We start from the raw sequence: 18,750 nt of genomic DNA, 5'->3' as shown, positions 1-18,750 counted from the left end.
CCCCCCCCCCCCCCCCCCCGCCTCCTTCCGGAAGGAGTCACGGCCTGGGATACCATAGAGCTGTGCAGAGACAGCCCACCTCAGACAACCTCAGGCTCATTTGCAAAGAGGCACCTGGCATTTCGATTTCATTGAGCTAAGCCTTGGTGGAGTGCTCTTCCCTGGCTGTCTGAGGGTGGCCCTTTCTATGCCCCGGGGACATCCTGGCCAGACACAGGGAAGATGGACAGAGGCCCGTGGGAAGGGATGTGTGGGCAGAATGCTGTGATTCTGTTAGTCCTGCAGACCTACATCTTTGGATGCATCCACCCTAGATCTTTGTAGCCATCACTGCGTTTAGTATTTCCAACCACACTCAGACATCAGTGCTCTCCTCATTTGTCATCCATTCATTCCGGATACGATCGAGGGACAGGAAGGAGGCTGGTTGTGCGCATCAGACCAGAGGCTCGAGATTTTAGGGGGACGAGGCTCCTTGCAGGCCAGTGGAGGGACTTCTCTCAGGAACCAGACTGCGGGGTGGGCCGGTCCAAACCAGCAAGACTGATGTGGAGACGGCTGGAGTCATTGAAGCAAAAGATGACAGTGACCCAGACCAGTAGTAACAGTAAACTGAGTAGAAGTGATCAGGTCCTGGATGTCTTTAGAAACTAGATCCGGTAGGATTTGCTGACGGATCTGAGCCATGAGGTACCTTCCTGAGGTCCCCAACTGGTACTGGCTGGCACGGGACTCTGGCCTGCTGGGCACCACTCCATGCCTTGTGTCCTGACAGAAGAAATTTCCATCCTGAAGGGAACGTCGTGTCCTCAGGGGGCTCCCACGGTGGCTCAGGGACACAGGGCTCAAATATGGGAAAGTACCTTCTAGAAACAGAAGACCATATTTAATAATAGAACTATTAAGGTCTGAGGTTTAGAACTGTCATAGATTATTGGGCAGGGGTTCATAGCTTTCTGTGTTTTACCAACACAGCATGCAGTGCAAAAAAACCCCAAAACAAATCTTGGGACACCTCCCCTGCTCCGCTGTCTGGAGGTCACGTGGGGCCCAGAAAGAGAAGTCAGAGCACCTGGAAGGCGTTATAGGAGGCATGACTGATCCCCGGCAGGGCATGGGCACCTTCCTTGAACCTGACGGCTCTCATTCACTCATTCAGTACCTTTCTTTGGGGGGTGGCACCATGCACTGGGTCAAAGTCCTGCTTACCAGGAGGGGCAGGACGGGTGGGAAACAGGGGAGTGAAAAATGAATGCTGACCAAGCGCTGCGAGAACAAGTCAATGGAACAGGTCTGGGGACGCGAGAGCTAGTGAGCAGGCTGGAATCCAGCTGTGTGTGTGCATGCACGTGTGTCAGAGAAGGCTTCCACTGCGTGATGCCTTTCAATTTAGTTGCTTTTTATTGCCGCTGATACTCAGCGCAGCACCTGGCACGTAACCGGCACTGCATACATGCTTTATGTGTACTGTGGTGATTCACTTAATCTTCATAATGACTTGGTGACGTACGTGAGATCCTTGGTGCCATTTTATAAGTGGGGAAATGGCACAGAGAGGTCAAATAACTTGCCTGAGGACACACAGCTCAACAGTGACTTGCCAGTTTGGGTGTGCGCAGACAGTAGACAGGCCCAGATTTTGGAGAGCGTGTTAAAAAAGTGGCCAGGGAGAAGGTTGATGATGAGGTTAAGGGCCAGAGTTAAGGGTATTGAGCTGTGCCCCGGGATCAGTAGCAGTAGGAGGTGGCGCCTGGGCGGCGGGGCAGCTGGGCAGGGGGAGGTGGTGGTTACTGGACACTGTGGAGGAGAGCGAGTCCTCGAGGGGCCTCGGTGTGTGGAGGGACATGGCCCTCTGGAACCACAGGGCATCCTGCCCCAGACCCTCTCCTCCTGCCTAAGGCCTCCGTGCCATGGGCATCCCATGGGCCACACTGATGAGAAGCCAAAGGGCACAGGAGCCCAGGCAAGGGAGCCCTTGGAGGTCAGATTTTGGGGCCATGGAGCTGGCCAGGGAGGGGTGGAGCCTGGGTGTCAGGGCGCGTGAAGACGGGTCCCACAGAGGCGGGGCCCCATTCCTTCATTCGCTGATGAATACTTTTATTTTTTTTAATGGCTATTTTTTTTAAGGTTATTCATCTGTTTTGAGAGAGAACAGGGGAGGGGCAGAGAGAGAGAGGGGGAGACAATCCCAAGCAGGCTCTGAGCTGTCAGCAAGCCTCGAGCCCACGAACATGAGATCATGACCTGAGCCGGAAATGAGTCAGACACTTAACCGACTGAGCCACCCAGGTGCCCCGTGGATTCTTTATCCTGTGTGTTCTGTAATCCCCCTTGGCGTCATGTGTCCGTGTCTCACACTGTCATCTTCCTGAGTCCAGGCCTGCGGCTTGGCTGCCACGGAAGGCGGTCAGTGAATACCGCGTGAGGGAGGGAGAGATGAGCACCTGGATGAGGGGCGCTCAATCATTCATTCATTCATTCATTCATCCAAAGAACAACAAAAGTAAAACTTTCTTCCAGCATTTCCCAGGCATTTTGCGGAGGGTGGGGTGTCCTCCAGTGAACAAGATACATGAGTCCTGCTGCTAAGGAACGTTATCCTCCTGGGGCTTCTGTTTCATCCCATGGTGGGAGAGAGTGTGGGGTCTCGGCCTGGCGTCTGGCCGTGTTCCGTTCTGCCAGCCCAGGGTTTTACTGAAACCAGTCAGGGATTCTCGCTGGTCTCGGACTTAAGCGCTTTGGTGTGCGTTGTCTTATAGACTCACAAAAATGCTCAGACTGCATAGTACCCAGGGCACGGGGTTGTGACCCCTGGATTAATGTGGAGCCCCATTACTGCATTATAGCGCAGGCTTAGGACATCCTGCAAGTGGGGTGTAGATAGCACCTAGGCCCAGGCGGGAACTGAGGCTTTGCCCAATGCGGCCCAGTGTGATGGTCGCGGCCAGGATGTGACTCTGGACCCCCCACCCCCCACCCCCTGGTCCCTCCTGTGCAGCTCAGGGAGCCTGTGGTCCTCTGCTCCCCAGGTCTCCATCCGGCTGGACGGCGAGAACAGGGCAGTGGAGTATGACGCCGTGGGCACCATGAAGGACGCCGTGCGGGTGGTGTTCCGGGGCCCCCGGGTCAGTGACCTCTTTGACCGGGACTGGCACAAGATCGCACTGAGCATCCAGGCCCAGAATGTCTCCCTGTACATCGACTGTGCGCTGGTGCAGACGCTGCCCATCGAGGAGCGGGAGAACATCGACATCCAGGGGAAGACGGTGATTGGCAAGCGCCTGTACGACAGCGTGCCCATCGACGTGAGTACCGGGGCCTCCTGCGCCCAAGGTCCTGGGGCCGCCAGGGGCAGGAAGCCTGGGGAGTCAGTGCCGTTGCCTCTCCCAGACTTGTCTGTTTCATTTATCAAGACCTCACCCTGGACTGCCTGAGGAGTGAGGACCCCACCTCAGGAACCGTATTGGAACCTAGGGTGCCCGTCACTCATTCATGCACTCGGTATTCATTCAGCTGGTCACTGTCACATGTATATTCAGTGCGTGCTGTGTGCCGGGCACTGTGCCCAGCACTGGGGACATCTGTCTGTGTATGTATTTGTAGGTACATAGAATTGTAAGGTTCCCCGTAAATTTAAATAGAGGGTTTTTTCGCTCTCTTCTCTGATTGTGGAAAATTTGGAAAACATAGAAAGTCTATGCAAAATAAGTAAAATATCATCCTGAGCGTGCCTCCAGGGACAGCAACAGTGACAACTCAGTAATGGTTGTCCTCCCGTGTCCCTCCATCAGCGATCTTTCTTCCTGCTCCTCCCTCCTCCTTTTCTCTCCCCTCTTTTTCTTTCTCCCTTAATTTGGATTTCCTCCCCCCGGAGGTGAATCCCCACCTCCGTGCACACAGAGCGGGCGCCCTAAGTGCGCAGCCCGGTGACACGCATGCACAGGGTGCCAGGACTCAGTGCACAACCCCCTAAGCCCAGGCAGCTGTACCCACTACGACGGGAGCGCCCCGCTTCCCGAGAAACAATCGGATCACGATTTGGGACAGCTCCTCCCAATACCACTTCTTATCACTTCTGACGCTCTCATGCATGTCTGGTATCAAAGACGGTGTTGTTGGGTGTGTGCTCAGTTCTTTGGAGTTTCTGTAAACAAGACACGGTTATTCTAACTCTTGCCTTTTGCTTTTCTTACTGAGATGGTGGGTCAAAACGTTTATTCTTTCTTCTAGCTGCTTCAACACACTTTGGGGTTTTTTTCATCCCATTAGTGGGTATGTAGATTGTTACTGATGTTTCCCCCTCCTAAGCCACAAGCCTTGGGTCTTGGCCGTGGCGGCGCATCTCCAAGGACGCTTTCCTCATGAGGAGCACGGAGTAGCAGCACCTGCCCATGAAGCTTGAGGTGTAGACCCGCTGAGATGGCATCCTTGGGGTCTGTGCCCTTACGATCAATGATTAGGTTGTAGGGTAGATGATTTTTGACTTTCCCATATTATGTAAATTTCTCGACAAAGTGCCTGAACGTTTCTATGCTTTCCACCAATGTACAGAAATTGTATTTTCTTAAGTTCTCATCAGTATATTGATATATTTTATTTTTTTAACTTTTATTTATTTTTGAGAGACAGAGCATGAATGGGGGGAGGAGCAGAGAGAAAGGGAGACACAGAATCAAAAGCAGGCTCCAGGTTCTGAGCTGGCAGCACAGAGCCTGATTAGGGCTTGAACCCACGGATTGTGTGATCATGACCTGAGCCGACATCAGATGCTTAACTGACTGAGCCACCCAGGCGCCCTGATACATTTTATATTTTTAAAGATTTTATGTTTAAGCAATCTCTACACCCAACATGGAGCTCAAACCCACAACCCCGAGATTAAGACTAAACCAGCCACTGACTGAGCCAAACAGATGCCCACATATATTTTAGTTTTAAATGTTTTTTGTTTTGCCGATCTGATGGGCATATGATGGTATTTTTTTTTGTTGTTTCCACCTGCATTTCCCTGCTTCTCTCGCAAACCGCCATCCTGTGTATTTGCTTGCCTACTCGACTTCCCATCAGTGACTGCCAGCCCAGAGCATTTGCCTGTTTTTATGATTATGCTGGGTTTTTCCCTAATGACTTCTAGATAATACGTATATATTCTGAATACAAATTGCATATTTATTATATGTTGTGAATATTGTTTTCTGAACTGTCAGGCACAAACCATAAACTAAAAAATTGAGTAAATGTGAACACTTCAAGATTCAAGAGACGGTGATTTGGCCAAAAAAAGCACCGTAAACAAAGATATAAAGTCCCTTACAACTTGCGTTGTTAGCTGAGGAAGAGATTATAAACATTGCCGGTACATATGGCTCCTCAAAACGGAGGCCAGAGAGCACCGGCCAGAGGGAGTAGGGCGGAGGGAGGCGGGCGGCGCCCGCTAGCGGTGCCCGCGCGTGCCCGCCTCTAGCCCGTCCGAGTGGCCCTGCTCTGGTCACCTGAGGAAGCGACCTCGCTCTGCCTGCCTGCTCCGCTAACCTCTGAAGTGGAAGCCGGGCTGATGCTTCCGTGTGTCGCTGCTGACGGGGTGAAATAAGATAACAGATGTGGCACCAAATCCGAGAGGGAAAATCATAAAATCAAGTAAAGCTACAGAAATCATTCCTCTGACTGCTGCAAATTCTGGCCAAGAGCATCACTCTGTGCCCGGCACTAAGTGTCCCTGCCCCATTTCTCATCCAATCCTCCTCCCAACTTTAGGAGGCAGACCCCATTAACACGCCGTTCATGGCCGGAGAGAAGGGCGCTCCTTGAGGACTGTTGTGGGTTTCCTGAGGGCGCAGAGCCACGACACGGCAGAGCTGAGATTTTTGCTCAGACGGCCCGTCTTCAATGCCCGTCTGCACTCCTTGACTAAGACAACGGGCGCCAGGGCCTGGTGAAGACAGAGCTATGGCGTATGCATGAGACAGACAGGGGTGTGACAGTCCCCATCAGGGTCTGCATTGCGGTCATGAACATGACCCCTTCTAACCCTCCCCAGGAGCCATTCCTCCCGTGTTACAGGTCGGGAGACTCCAGCCTAGAAACAGTAACTGGGGGGGGGGGGGGGGGGGGCGCCTGGGTGGCCCAGTCAGTTAAGCAGCTGACTTCGGCTCAGGTCATGATCTCACAGTTTGAGAGTTCAAGCCCTGTGTCGGACTCTGCGCTGACCACTCAGAGCCTGGAGCCCACTTCAGAGTCTGTGTCTCCTTCTCTCCCTGCCCTTCCCCTGCTCATGCTCAAAAATAAATAAACATTAAAAAAATTTTTTTTTAAATAAAAAGAAACAGTAACTGGTCTGCTTAGGCCCTCTCCCCGCCAGCCCCGGGCCAGTGTGGGGTGAGGCAGAATGGGTGCTGGGAGCAGCCTGCCAGTGAAGCCTGTGGGGGAGGTAGAGACAGGGCAGGGAGAGCTCAGCGTTGCATCCGAGGTTGCAGCCCCAGGGAGCAGGTGGACGGGAAGGAGAAGGAGCGGTGGGCCGTTACTGAGCAGTGAGAGGCCCAGGGGCGGGGGGCCTCCTCAGGGATGGTGAGGTTCCTGGTGCCTCCTGCTGAGGGTGGGGGGTGCAAGGGAAATGGCCAGGGAAGCAGATGGACAGGAAGGTGGGGCATGGGGAGGGTGCCATCCGGCTGGTAAACTGAGGCTCAGAGCTGGGATGGGAAGGGGCGATCCTCGGGTCTGAGGGTGGAGCTTGTCTGGGATGCTCGAGATGCCAGGTGAGGGTCCCTTCCCCATCCCTGTCCAGCCTTCCCTTCCTGGGGTCCCAGGCCTCTGCTGGTCTCCCAGCTTGGTCAGTGAGGAGCTGTTTCCCTCTTGGATGTCAGGGGGAGTCACATCTCCCTCCCTCGACCTGTGTCCACCCTCTCGTGGCCGGTGCTAGTGGTGGGGACCAGCACCCGCCTCCCTCCTCCGCGGGGTTGGCCTCTGGGTCTCCGGGGCTGCCTGCCCGGCTGCTTTGGTGCAGGTCCCCAGGCCGCGGTCAGTTCCTAGGTGTGGGAGAATCGCAGAGACCAGCACACCGTCAGCACTCTCGTCCCCTCCATCGTGCCAGCCTGGGGGCCGGCGGGCACCCTCACCTAGCATCTGTGCGCTGAGCGCCAGCCTGGAGCAGTGGCACCTCACTGCCTCTTTTCCTGGTGCTGCCCACCGTGTCCTGCTAGCTGGCTCGTGCCCCGTGGGTTCATCCACATTGCAGCCCCGAGAGCTCATTCACCCCATTGTCCCCGTTTATTTATTTGTATTTAAATGTTTGTTTATTTTGAGAGAGAGCACCAGTGCAAGTGGGGGGTGGGCAGGGAAAGAGGGAGAGAGAGAGAGAATCCCAAGCAGGCTCCTCACTGTCCAAGGCCAACGTGGGGCTCGACCTCACCACCCTAAGATCATGACCATGAGTTGGACGTTTCGCCAACTGAGCCACCCAGGTGCTCCACACAGGCCCGTTTTGGTGAGGGGATGTGGGCACAGAGTCAATAACTTGCCCAGAATGGCCAGGCGGGCGAGCCGTGGGGCAGGCTTCCCAGTCTACTTGTGAGCTCCACGCTCTGCTGAGCGTCTGGGACCCTGGGTGTGTGTCCTGCCCGACTCTTACATTCGATGGCCACTTTAGGCCCTTCATTGGGTTCTTTGAAGCCCCAGGGTGGAGTCTGGGGCTCGGGCGGGTCCCTTTCTCTCTCCTCTCGCCCAGCCATCAGCCGAGTGTCCCCTTTGTTTGCCATCCTAGGAATCCCAGAACCTCTGACATCTCTTAGCAGAATACTGTATCCATTTCCCGTTTCCAACGGGGTTTCTGGACTTAAAACAAATCCTAATGAAGTGTGTGGCAGCAGAATGGATCCATTCCTCAGCCTGTTGTAAATCTTGCGAAAGCCTGGGGTGGTCCGGGGGCTTCAGTATAGCCAGAGAGACCACGGCACGCCTGCAGGCCTCCCTGTGACTGCCAGGTGCCTCTGCGCCCCACCTGGTCCCCGCCCAGCCCACCCAGGGGGCGTCGCCACTCCACCCCAGGGGACAGGCCCGGGTTGGCCTGCTGTGACCAGCTGTCACGAGAGGAGCAGGGCCGGGACCCAAGCCAGATTTCAAGCTCCCTGTGTCCCCTAGCCGGTTACCCTGATCCAGCTGGAGAAGGGTCACCAAGCGGCAGACGGTGAGCTTGGGAGGGAAGCCGGGCCAGGGGAGCCTGCAGATCACCCCAGAGTCACTGAGGATGTAGATGTAAGCAGCGGACTGAGAGCAGAGTGGGGGCCACAGGGGCACCAGCAGGCGGCTCCCGGCTTGGTGGAGGGAGAAGAGGAGAGGCAGGAGCAGGGGCGCCAGGGAACATGGGATTTCAGGCACCTGGAAAGGGGTCCCTTTGGCTCCCAGGCCCTCTCGCCCCCCACCTGGGGACCTCTCTGCCAGGCCCGGACCGTCTGTGCTCTGTCCCCGACCCTGCGCGTCAGTCTGTCTCTTCCCCGACCCTGTCCCGGCTGCCTTGCCAGACGGGCCAGCGGCTGGGCGCATGCTTGCTAATGCAGAAAGCAGGGCCCCAAAGCACGATAGTATTTCATCATTTTCTCCTGTTCTGTGGGCCGGCGTCTTACAGGAAGTGAAGCAGACGGATGGATGGGATTGTTAACCATACTGTGGGGTGAGGAGTTATGCTCCCAGGGCGTCTCCTAGAGCCTGCGGGCTGAGGCCAAGCCCTGACGCCCGCCTGGCAGGTTCGCTGGCGCACCCCTGCTGCAGCACAGGCCGGCCAGAGGAGGGTAAAGGGAGGCCCAAGGCCAGGGGCACGGAGCATCCGTGTTTAGTAAAATAAGCATCCCTCCGTCTGGTGGTTCGGCTCCTCAGCAGACATGCACGCTCACACCCATGGGCCCTCCAGCCATTAGTTCTGGGCCTCCGCCGGGTGCCAGAAATGGTTCTGGGTTGGGAGCCAGTGGAAGACGGGGAAGAGATGCCTCGCGGAGTCTACGTGCTGGTCGGGAAGCAGGTTGTAAAACGTAAACTAAGAGGCACGCGCACAGGACGTTCTGGGACAGGTGACGTGCAGTGACAGGCCATGTGGCCTGTGCATAGGTGGCGCTTATGGAGGTGACGGCAGCGTGGTTTTGGGAGGTGACTAGGATTCCGCTGGGTTTGCAGGGACTTTCCTAGACAAGGGACCTCGTGCAAAGGCCCAGAGGTGGGAAACCGGGAGGTCGGGTGCTGTAGGATGTGAGTGCGAGTGAGGGCCGCACACCTGGAGAAGGGGGCAGGGCCAGGCGCCCCAGAGAAGGCCCGGCTTTCTGTGCAGACTGTGCGCATGTGTGCGCCTGTGTGTGCATATGTGTGTTGTGTGTGTGCATATGCGTGTACATGTGTGTGTTGTGTGGGCGTGTGGGTGCATAGGTGTATGTATGTGCCTGTGTGCATGTGTGTGCATGTGTATTGTGCAGGTGCATAGGTGTGTCTGTGTGTTTGTGTGTATTGTGTGCATAGGTGTGTGTGCATGTGTGGGTGTGTGGGTGCATAGGTGTATGTGTGCACCTGTGCACATGTGTGTGCATGTTGGACCCCAAAACTCATTTAAGTGACATTAAGGGACTGTGGCATTAAAGGGGTTAGAGAAGGGCACCTGGGTGTCTCAGTCAGTTAAGCGTCCGGCTTCGGCTCAGGTCATGATCTCACAGTTCATGGGTTCGAGCCCTGCGTCAGGCTCTGTGCTGACAGCTCAGAGCCTGGAGCCTGCTTCAGATTCAGTGTCTCCCTCTCTCTCTGACCCTCTGCTGCTCACACTGTCTCTCTCTGTCTCTCAAAAATAAATAAAAAAAACATTTAAAAAAATTTAAAGGGGTGAGAGAGGCACATTGTGCTCTTACAAAGCTGGCCTGTGCAGCCGTGTGGAGACGCCTGCAGCGGTTGAAAAACGAGGTGCCCTCGGCCTTCAGAGACTGTGGGGAGAGCGCCTGCAAGGTGCTCTAAGTCAAGGCAGTGGCAGTGACTAGGGGAAGGTGGCGTGTGGCAGGGGGCCTAACCTGTAACCTCCAACCTCCTTGCACTTGGGGCTGTCACTTCTGGAAGGGGGCGTGCAAGTAAGTGACACGCAGGCGCCCCCTGGGGCTCAGCCCAGGGTGGGAGTGGCCTGGATCCTACCAGGAGGGACCCCAAGGAGGGGGGACCAGTGGCCTCACGGGCCTGCTGCAGCCGTGGAGGCTTCAGGCTCCCACGTCCCCGACTCACCCCCGGCCTCATTATCCTTTCCAGTTTGACCTGCAGCGGATTGTGATTTACTGTGACTCCCGACACGCGGAGCTGGAGACTTGCTGTGATATCCCCTTGGGCCCGGTGAGCAGACCCTGCATGCGGAGGAGCGGGGGGACAGCTGAGGGATGGGGTGTCCAGGGCCTGGGAACAAGCATCCGGGGCCGGGACGTGCCCGCCATCCAAGGTGGCCTGAAAGCGTTCGGTTTCCTGGGCACCCGGGGTCTGGGTTGGGAGTCACGCAGGCCCCCTGGGGGGGGGTTGCTGTGGACCTGGCCCCAGTCAGCACCCTAGGCTACAGGGAGGAGAGGCACAGGCTGGCAGGTTGGCCATGGAAGGGACTGACCCCTGCTCGGTGGAGGGGGTGCCGAGGCCCCTTGGGCGGGTCGGCAGAGGGGAGGTGGCAGCTTGCATGCAGGAGCGGGAAGTTCAAGACGGACCAGACTGTTTCCCCCCACCCTCCAGGCAGGTCAGCCTCCCCCGGGACCTCGCCACGCCTTCCCCCTATAAAGGCTCTCTCTCCCCAACCTCTTTAACGAACCCCAGTCCCGAGGCTGCTTGGAGCATGGGCTTAGTGACAGAGCCTGCTCCCCATGCACGATGCTCAGTGGGCCCAGTGCCCTGGACGTGGTGGTGGAAAGCCCAGCACTCAGGGGTAGAGTCACACGGGCCTGACTCTGGACTGGGAGAAGAGAATGAGGTAGGTGAGGGTCTGTGAGGACAGGGAGGAGAGAGGGGGAGTGCTGGGGGCAGGGAAGTAGGGCATTACCAAGTACCTGCCGAGGGTGAGCCTCTGAGCTGTCCCATTGGCTCTTCCTCACCGCATCAAGATGGACACACCCTCACCCCCATTCTGCAGACTGTAACACTGAGGCTCAGAAGGGTTAGCAGTTCCTGTGGCTGAGAGGCCAGTGACGTGGCTGAGGACAGGTTGGCCCAGGCCCTTCTGACTCCAGGCCTCAGGAGCCCGGGACCTGCAGCAGACATGACCCAACCTCCCCGCTCTGCCCACACTCAGGCTGCCGGGACTCCTGGCTCCCGTTGCCCGCACCCCTGCTGGGGCATGGTGCGGAGTCAAAAGTCAGGTTCTAACCCTCTGGGGTTTCCTTTCAGTGCCAGGTGACCGTGCTGACGGAGCCGTCACCCCCACCCCAGCAGCCTCCCACCTCCGGCAGTGAACAAATTGGGTTTTTGAAGACCATCAACTGCTCCTGCCCAGCTGGAGAAAAGGTACCCTCTCCAGCGGACCCTCAGCCCCCAGCCCGGGGTCCGACCCCCCCCCCAAGCTGAGCAGGGCAGGGCGGTCACCAGGAGCAACAGCAGAGGTGGGAGTTTCCCATCATGCACGGGGGCGGCCAGGGCGATGGCCTCAGGGGCTGGGGGGCCCTCCTTGTTCCTTGGGCTCTTGTTTCTTGATGTCCCGGGTCATGAGGAGGGGAGCTGTGAGACGTGGTAAGGTTTTCCTGGAGCCGCGGTATTCCCGAGTTTTCCGGGCTCCTGCTGGTACGCCCTCCACTCACATGTAAGTAATCAAACCCCATCTGGTTTGCGAATGAGGCCCCGAGCAGGCCGCATATAAAGAGAGTCTTGTCTACTTGGCTTCTGATTTACAAACAGGATGTTTCTGTGAACACCACCAGCACTGTCCACTAGCTTGGATTAAAGGTCTCATCGAATGCCCGAGGCCTTCATCTCATCTGTTTTCTGGAGGCCAGTGGCCATTTTGATAAGATAAAACCAAACCAAAACAAAAAATCAGCGTTTTCCACTGTTTGAGCAGAAGGACTTAACCAAACACCCAAGGATGATAAAAAGCAGCCCCGTGCTGGGGAAGGTCCCGGGAGGTGCTGCTGGACCCGCAGCCCGGGCCCTTTCCCCACAGCCTGTGGTTACATGCCCAGCTGCCTCTGCCCTCCCGGCTGGGGGCCAGCATCCCTGAGGCACTCAGGGACTCTGCAGGGGACGAGTCAGACAGACTGAAGTGTGAAATCACGGCCAAGTTCGCGGAGATGGACACACTGTCAGGACACATGTCCTGGCAGGCGGACTCCCTCCCTCTCTCCCTCCCCCCTGTTCCCCATCACACCTTCCCTCCTTTCTTTCTCCCCCAAAAGCCAGACCTGGGGAGACAGGGAGCCCCCAGCAGTTCTCATCAGATGAGGCTGTCAAACGCTGGCCGGACTTGCTGAAAGGAGCCAGCTCAGCTTTGCCGTGAGCTGAGGCTTTTTCTGGGCAGAGGCACCTTGGCCCAGTCCCGCTGGGTTAGGATGGGAGACATCAAGCAGGGAGCCGGGGTGAGCACCCAGGGCTGGACGGCCGCCCCTCCCCTGGCCTCGGCTTTCAATGAAGAACCCTGAGCGAGAGGCTACCGCGTTGGTGAGGTTTGGGTGACCAGCAGCTGCTCACAGACAGATGGTGCCGGGGAGGGTGGCCGAAGTCAGTTCTGCCCAGTCTAGGCTTTTCCCCCCGAGCCAGGCTATGTCCTGGACATGTCCCGCTGGGGCTCCTGTGGTCCCTGGCACAGACCTGTGGGAGAGGAGTCTGGGGTCAAGGGGGCCTCCACCTCCTGCGCCCCTCCCCCCTTCCCCCCCCCCCTGCCGGTGCATGGCCGAGGCGGGTCCCCTGTGGTCTTTTTAGCCCCATCTCTCTCCACTCTGCCTCCCAATTTCCAGCACACCGAGAACTGCTGACTTCTCACAGGGCTCATGACTGTTCTTGTCTTCTGGCATTTTCATGGACCACACTCCCCCCTTATCTGACTCATACCTGGTCTTCTCTTTAGATGTCCCCAGGGAATCCTTCCTGAGCACATTGTCACATATGTGAATTCCCTTCTCCCTCCCTCTAACCTGCACTCCCTCCTTCCATCATCCACCGCGTACCCATTCAATAGCTATTTATTCGGCGCCTGCTATTTCCATGACCCTATGAGCCTTCCCCTCCATGTGCTGCCATCTACCTTAGCAATGATCCCATTTGGATTAGAAACATCTAGTAGGTGTCAGATGGCAAAGATTCAATCTTGACATGGCTGTCTTTTCAGCCACTGATGTATGTAGCCTGACTTTATTCAGTAGTGGTTGAACTGATGGATGCGTGGATCAGGGTGTGAACAATAATGGGCCCATGGTGGCCGGACAGCTGGGAGGAGGGATAAAGGAGCACAGAGTCTCTTGCCGGAGGACAAGGTCTTCCTCGTCAAGATCACCAGTCACCTTACAAATTCTCACCCTCCAATTCTGGCGGTATCAGCCGGTAATCCATTCCCAGATTCACTCAACCGTGCCTTATTTTTGATAGTAAACAGTAAGCGCCCACTGTGTGCTGAGCACCGAGGTTTTAAGACACGCAGTTCGCTGTCCTCAGAAGTGCCCCAGCGGGCCACGGCGCCCAGGAGCGCTGAGGTGCAGCCGGCCTGGGGAGCTCGGCACCGGGCTGCTTCCCCGCACAGGTGAGGGAGGGGGGCTTCTCCCTCCCCCGAGAAGAGGCCCCGTGGAGGAGCTTCAACAGCCACCTCATTTAATAGGCGTGGCCTCTGGATCGCCATCGTCCACCCCATAGAAGCTAGGGCGCACGGGGCCAAGGAGGTCTGAGCGTTGTCTCCTGGAGGCAGAACTCAGACCACAGGCAGACTCGGCTTCCAGCGGTTTGAGTCTTTGGTTCAGTTACAGTTCGCTTCCATTTGTCACCTAGCTCAATGTGCCTTCTGGGTCTGTGTTTGCGTCTCTAGTACCAAGCATGGTGTATGTGAACTGTGTATCAGGCATTCCCGTGGGTATTATGTGAGGTCAAACACACAAAAATTATGTACCCCCGTGCACGTGCAGATGACACCCACGGATGCGTTTAAAAACAAACGTGTTCCTGAAGCAGCTAAGTACACAGCGCTTGCACTCTCAGCGATGGGTGTTACGTAAATGTCAGTGGGTATGGTGTCCATTCCTTTACATTAATGTGGAAAGATTTACACACGTACCATTGTACAAATCGTGTTCCATTTGCTTTTCCTGTGGCAATATTTACATGCACCCACAACTTAATAGATCAGAATTTTTTTTTACATTTATTTATTTTTGAGAAACAGAGAGAGACAGAGCATGAGCAGGGGAGGGGCAGAGAGAGAAAGAGACACAGAATCCGAAGCAGGCTCCAGGCTCTGAGCTGTCAGCACAGAGCCCGATGCGGGGCTTGAACCCACAAACCGTGAGATCATGAAATGAGCCGAAGTTGGACACTCAACTGACTGAGCCACCCAGGCACCCCAAGATCAGAATTTTAATCTAGTAATAAGATCTTTTATGCATATAGCTTTTATTTTATTTTATTTTCATTTTATTTTGAGAGAGAGAGAGAGAGAGAGAGAGAGGGAGAGAGATAGAGAGAGGATGAGTGGGGGAGGGAGGGCCAGAGATGGAGAGAGAAAGAGAAACCCAAGCAGGCTCCATGCCCAATGTGGAGCCTGATGCAGGGCTCAACCTCAAACTGTGAGATCATGACCTGAACTGAAATTAAGAGTCGAACACTTAGCCTATTGAGCCACCAGGTGCCCCAACAAATAGCATATATTTTAGAGAGTGACTGATGTTTACAGTTAGGCTGCAGATATGCATTGTGTTGGTATTTGGGGGAGTAATAAATAACTATAATGAACCATTAGCGGGCCACACGGTATTTTTAGCTGAGGTGGTGGCATTGCCATGGTAGTGTAGCCCGTGGGGCGCCATCTTGTTTGTCTCTGTATTCCACTGATGGCTACATACAAGGGATGCCAACGTGTCCCATGTAGTTTGAGCTAAAGATCAGGGGCTCTGGTCCCCAAGGAACCTTGTCCAGCTGGCTGGTCACAGGTGGATCACTCAGAGACTGGCCTGGGAGCATGTGAGGGACCAACAACCAGAGAGGACAGACGGAGGACAGAAATTCACCGCAGCCTCACTGGTTTCTTTTGTCCTTCTTCCTTTAGGGCGAGAAGGGCTCTCATGGCCCCCTGGGACTCCCCGGCCCAAAGGTGAGTATGGGAGCCGCTCAGGGGCGATTTGGGGCCCGGGTAAGCCTTCCCTGTGCTCTGTGTGGAGACATGAAGGTGGCAAGTTAGACGCTTGCTTCCGCACTGCTTCAGGTGGAAGGATCGTGGGGTCTGGGACCTCCGTGTCTCACTCTGAAAACCTGAGCTTAGAAAGCCCTGACGTGGGCCCCAGTTGCCCCACTGGCCTCACCTCTCCGTGGTCAGTGAGTCCTGTGTCAGTCCTTCTAGGCTTCTGTGCTCCAGAAACCTCAGGCCTGGGCTTGTCCGAGTCTGTTTAGACTGGCCTGTTACATTTTCTGCAAGTTGCCTGGCACTCTTTTGTGCACGGGTTGTCCAAACTCACGAGTTGCTCAAAGCCCAGTGCCTCCCCGTGGGGGCCCCCCTCCTCAGTCAGGCAGCAGCCTCTGGGTCTCCGCCCCTTCCTGAGTTATTAGTGTTGATAGAGCTGCACGAGGCTGTCTTCTCACATGGGTCTCTGGTCTCAGACAGCTCAGACCCAGAGCTGCTACCTTCCCACAGCCACACAGGCAGACGGAAAAGCGCAGCGCGACCCAGCGGCCGTCACCTGGTCTGCTGTTTGAAAGAGGGGCTGCGTGGAAACACCCAGAGATGATGCCCCCCATCTGTCCCTGTCTCTCCCTCATTCTTTCCCTCCCTTTTTTCTCCCCCAACTCTGCTGGGCTGGGGAGCACGGTCACAGACATGCACATGGGTGCACACACCCCCCCGCGCCTGCTCTGCTCCCCTCCTCCCACTGCCAAAGGAGATCAGCTCGGGGCGGCCCAGGGTGCCAGGTGGTCCTCGCGAGGAGGAGCACAGGGGCTTATGCCTCCCCGGGCACCCCTGGGCTGTAGGCTCAGCCCCTCTGCTGTCACATGGAAGAAAAGAGCAGAAGTGTCTGGGGGAGGGTAGCGGGGGGAAGGAGAGAGTGTTTGTCTGGAACAGTGTGCTTCTTTGTGGGGTGACTGTGCTGCGGCTGCACAGACCCAGGGCTGGGCGGGGACCTGAGCAGGGAGGGCGAGGCAGGGGGAGGGGAGATGAGGGAGGGACTCTGGCACAGGCGCCTGGAGATAAGCGAGGGTCCCTCGGAGCTGATTTGTTGTCCTGGCACTTCAGCCTCCCCAGTCAGATTGTCCCAGGCCGAGGCTGAGACTCCGAGGAAACGGCCGTGGGTCCCAGTGGCCCCCTTTACCCAGACGCAGCTCAGGTCGGGTCACGTGATCCGTGACCCCAGGTGCCGAGGCCCGTTCTAGTGCAGGACATTAAGGTGAATGAGAGCTGGTCCCCAGTGCTCGCAAGCCGGCAACAGGCGTGCATGGGATCACCTATGGGGAGAGCCAGGGTAGGGCCCACGGGCCCAGCAGGATGCATAGGAGCTTCTCGGGGTAAAGAGGGCCGGGGCAGGGCATGACAGGCCAAGGGAACAGCATTAGCAAACTAGCTCAGCGTGTGAAGTGGGAGGTGGAGGTGGGCAGGTGAAACTGCATACCAAGGAGAAAAGCAGGAAATTGAGGCTCCTGTGCTGGGCACCCAAGGCCGTCCTGGGTTGGCTGCTGGCATAGTAGGAGTCAGCTCCAGGCCCACACTTGGCCCTCGGTGAATTGTCTTCCCTGCAAACACTGTTTCCTCCTCCCCCTGCCCTCCCTGTCATCGTGGCCAGCTGTGAGGGCTCAGGACCTTGTGGGCACAGACTGGGCATGCAGATGGTATCGTCAGGGGACCCTGGCTGGCCTCTGGCAGGTTCCAAAGTCCCTTCATGCTTTCAGTCTTGGGAGAACTCATGACTGCATGCCCATTTCACAGAGGAGGAGCCCAAGGCCCAAAGAGTAACGATGCTCCCACGTTCAGCGGCAGAGCAGGGCTTTGCGGCCCGGGCTTCTCACTCCCCTTTGGGGGCTGGGCCATTCCCAGAACAAACAAAATGCTTTCATCCACTTGCTTGCTCAAGATGTCCTTAGTTCTGGAATTAAGAGGTTGGGGAAACTCTTTAGATGCTACCCCCTCTCCCAGGGGCCGGGAGCATGGCCTCATTGTGCAGTGAGGAAGCCAGCTGCTGCCAGGGAGTTGGGGGTTGGAGCCGAGTGGGCAGTGGGCAGGGGAGCCCTGCCAGGGGGCCTGACCCAGTGCTCGTCTCTGGTTTCCACCCCTACAGGGAGAGAGGGGAGCCACTGGGCTGGCTGGAGCTCCTGGACCCAAGGGAGAAAAAGGTGACGTGGTGAGTACGGGCTGGTGTGGGAGACCCCCCCACAGTGAGCGTGTGGCCAGAATGCACTGAGCACCTAGTGGGAGGCAGACTCCGAGCCCCACGCTGCCCTTGGTATGGAGTCCGAGCTCCTCTCCAGGGCAAGGACCAGGCCAACGCTGTCCTGCACCCCTTCCCCCTACCCCGATTGTGTGTTCCCAGAGCACCTGCCAGGAGTCTTCAATGGGTCACTTCCCACTGGTGCACGCGCTCTTTCCTCCACAAGGATTGGACTGATTTCGCTGTCTTTTCACACCTGGCTTTACCCTCACCTCCCCTCTCTGACTGGCCCTATTTTCTCACATTCACATGGAACCGTGTGTGGGTCTCCACGATTCCTTGTGGCCCCAGAAAAGAAGCAGGAACACTGTGTGCCTGGGCCAGGGCACAGGTGGCGGATGAACCAGCAAAACCTACAAAGTAGGCATCACAGGGAGAGTCAAAGAGCAAAGGAAAATCATTCTCTTATTTAAAGTTTATTTGTTCATTTTGGGAGATAAAGGTAGAGCGCACGAGCAGGGGAGGGGCAGAGAGAGAGGGGGGGAGAGAGAGAAAATCCCAAGCAGGCTCCTCACTCTCCGTGCAGAGACTGACATGCGGCTTGAACTCACAACCCTGGGATCATGACCTGAGCTGAAATCAAGCTGGTCAACCAGCTGAACTGACCAAGGGCCCCAAAGGGAAATCATCTTAAAGAAGGAAAGATGGGTATTACGACAGCATCACATCAAATCCAGAGAATCTAAGTAAAGAGATAGAAATTGCTAAAAAAAAAGAGAACGAAATGGAAATTCTAGAGATGAAAATTGGAACTGGAATGAAAAGGGCAATCGGTAGAGAGGCTCGATGGGAGGTCTGGCCTGGCTGTAGGATGAGCCAATGTTCTTGCAAACAGACCAGTCGTGGTCGTGTGATCTGGAGACTAGAGAGAAACAGCAAGGTGGCACGTGATCAGAGCCCTGGAGTGCCCCAGAATGCACATATGGGAGCAGAAAGTGTATTCAGAGAAATAATGGTGGGGAAAAATATCCCAAATATGGCGAAAAGCAGTAATCTACCCATTCAAGAAGCCCCATGAACACGAATCAAGATAAATACAGAGAGATCCATTCTCAGAGTGTAGTAAAAATGCTAAAAGAGAAACTTTATAAAAATGTTTAGAGAGGGGTGCCTGGGTGGCTCAGTCAGTTAAGCGATTGGCTTTGGTTCAGGTCATGATCTCACG

The 18,750-nt window shown here is 56.1% G+C and overlaps 1 protein-coding gene across 1 annotated transcript in view; it reads left to right on the top strand.

Moving 5' to 3' along the window:
- The window catches only part of COL22A1 (collagen type XXII alpha 1 chain), a 189,725-nt gene that overhangs the window by 1,960 nt on the left and 169,015 nt on the right, over positions 1 to 18,750 (top strand). Inside the window, exons 3-7 of the mRNA XM_029923332.1 lie at positions 3,030 to 3,305; positions 10,261 to 10,341; positions 11,371 to 11,487; positions 15,221 to 15,265; positions 17,436 to 17,498. Coding sequence (XP_029779192.1) covers positions 3,030 to 3,305; positions 10,261 to 10,341; positions 11,371 to 11,487; positions 15,221 to 15,265; positions 17,436 to 17,498 — 582 coding nt within the window. The remainder of the gene's footprint in view (positions 1 to 3,029; positions 3,306 to 10,260; positions 10,342 to 11,370; positions 11,488 to 15,220; positions 15,266 to 17,435; positions 17,499 to 18,750) is intronic.

This window comes from Suricata suricatta, chromosome 15, assembly GCF_006229205.1.
Source record: "Suricata suricatta isolate VVHF042 chromosome 15, meerkat_22Aug2017_6uvM2_HiC, whole genome shotgun sequence".
NCBI classification, from domain to species: domain Eukaryota; kingdom Metazoa; phylum Chordata; class Mammalia; order Carnivora; family Herpestidae; genus Suricata; species Suricata suricatta.
The sequence above is the reverse complement of the archived record's forward strand: the minus strand, read 5'-3'. Positions and strand labels throughout refer to the sequence as shown.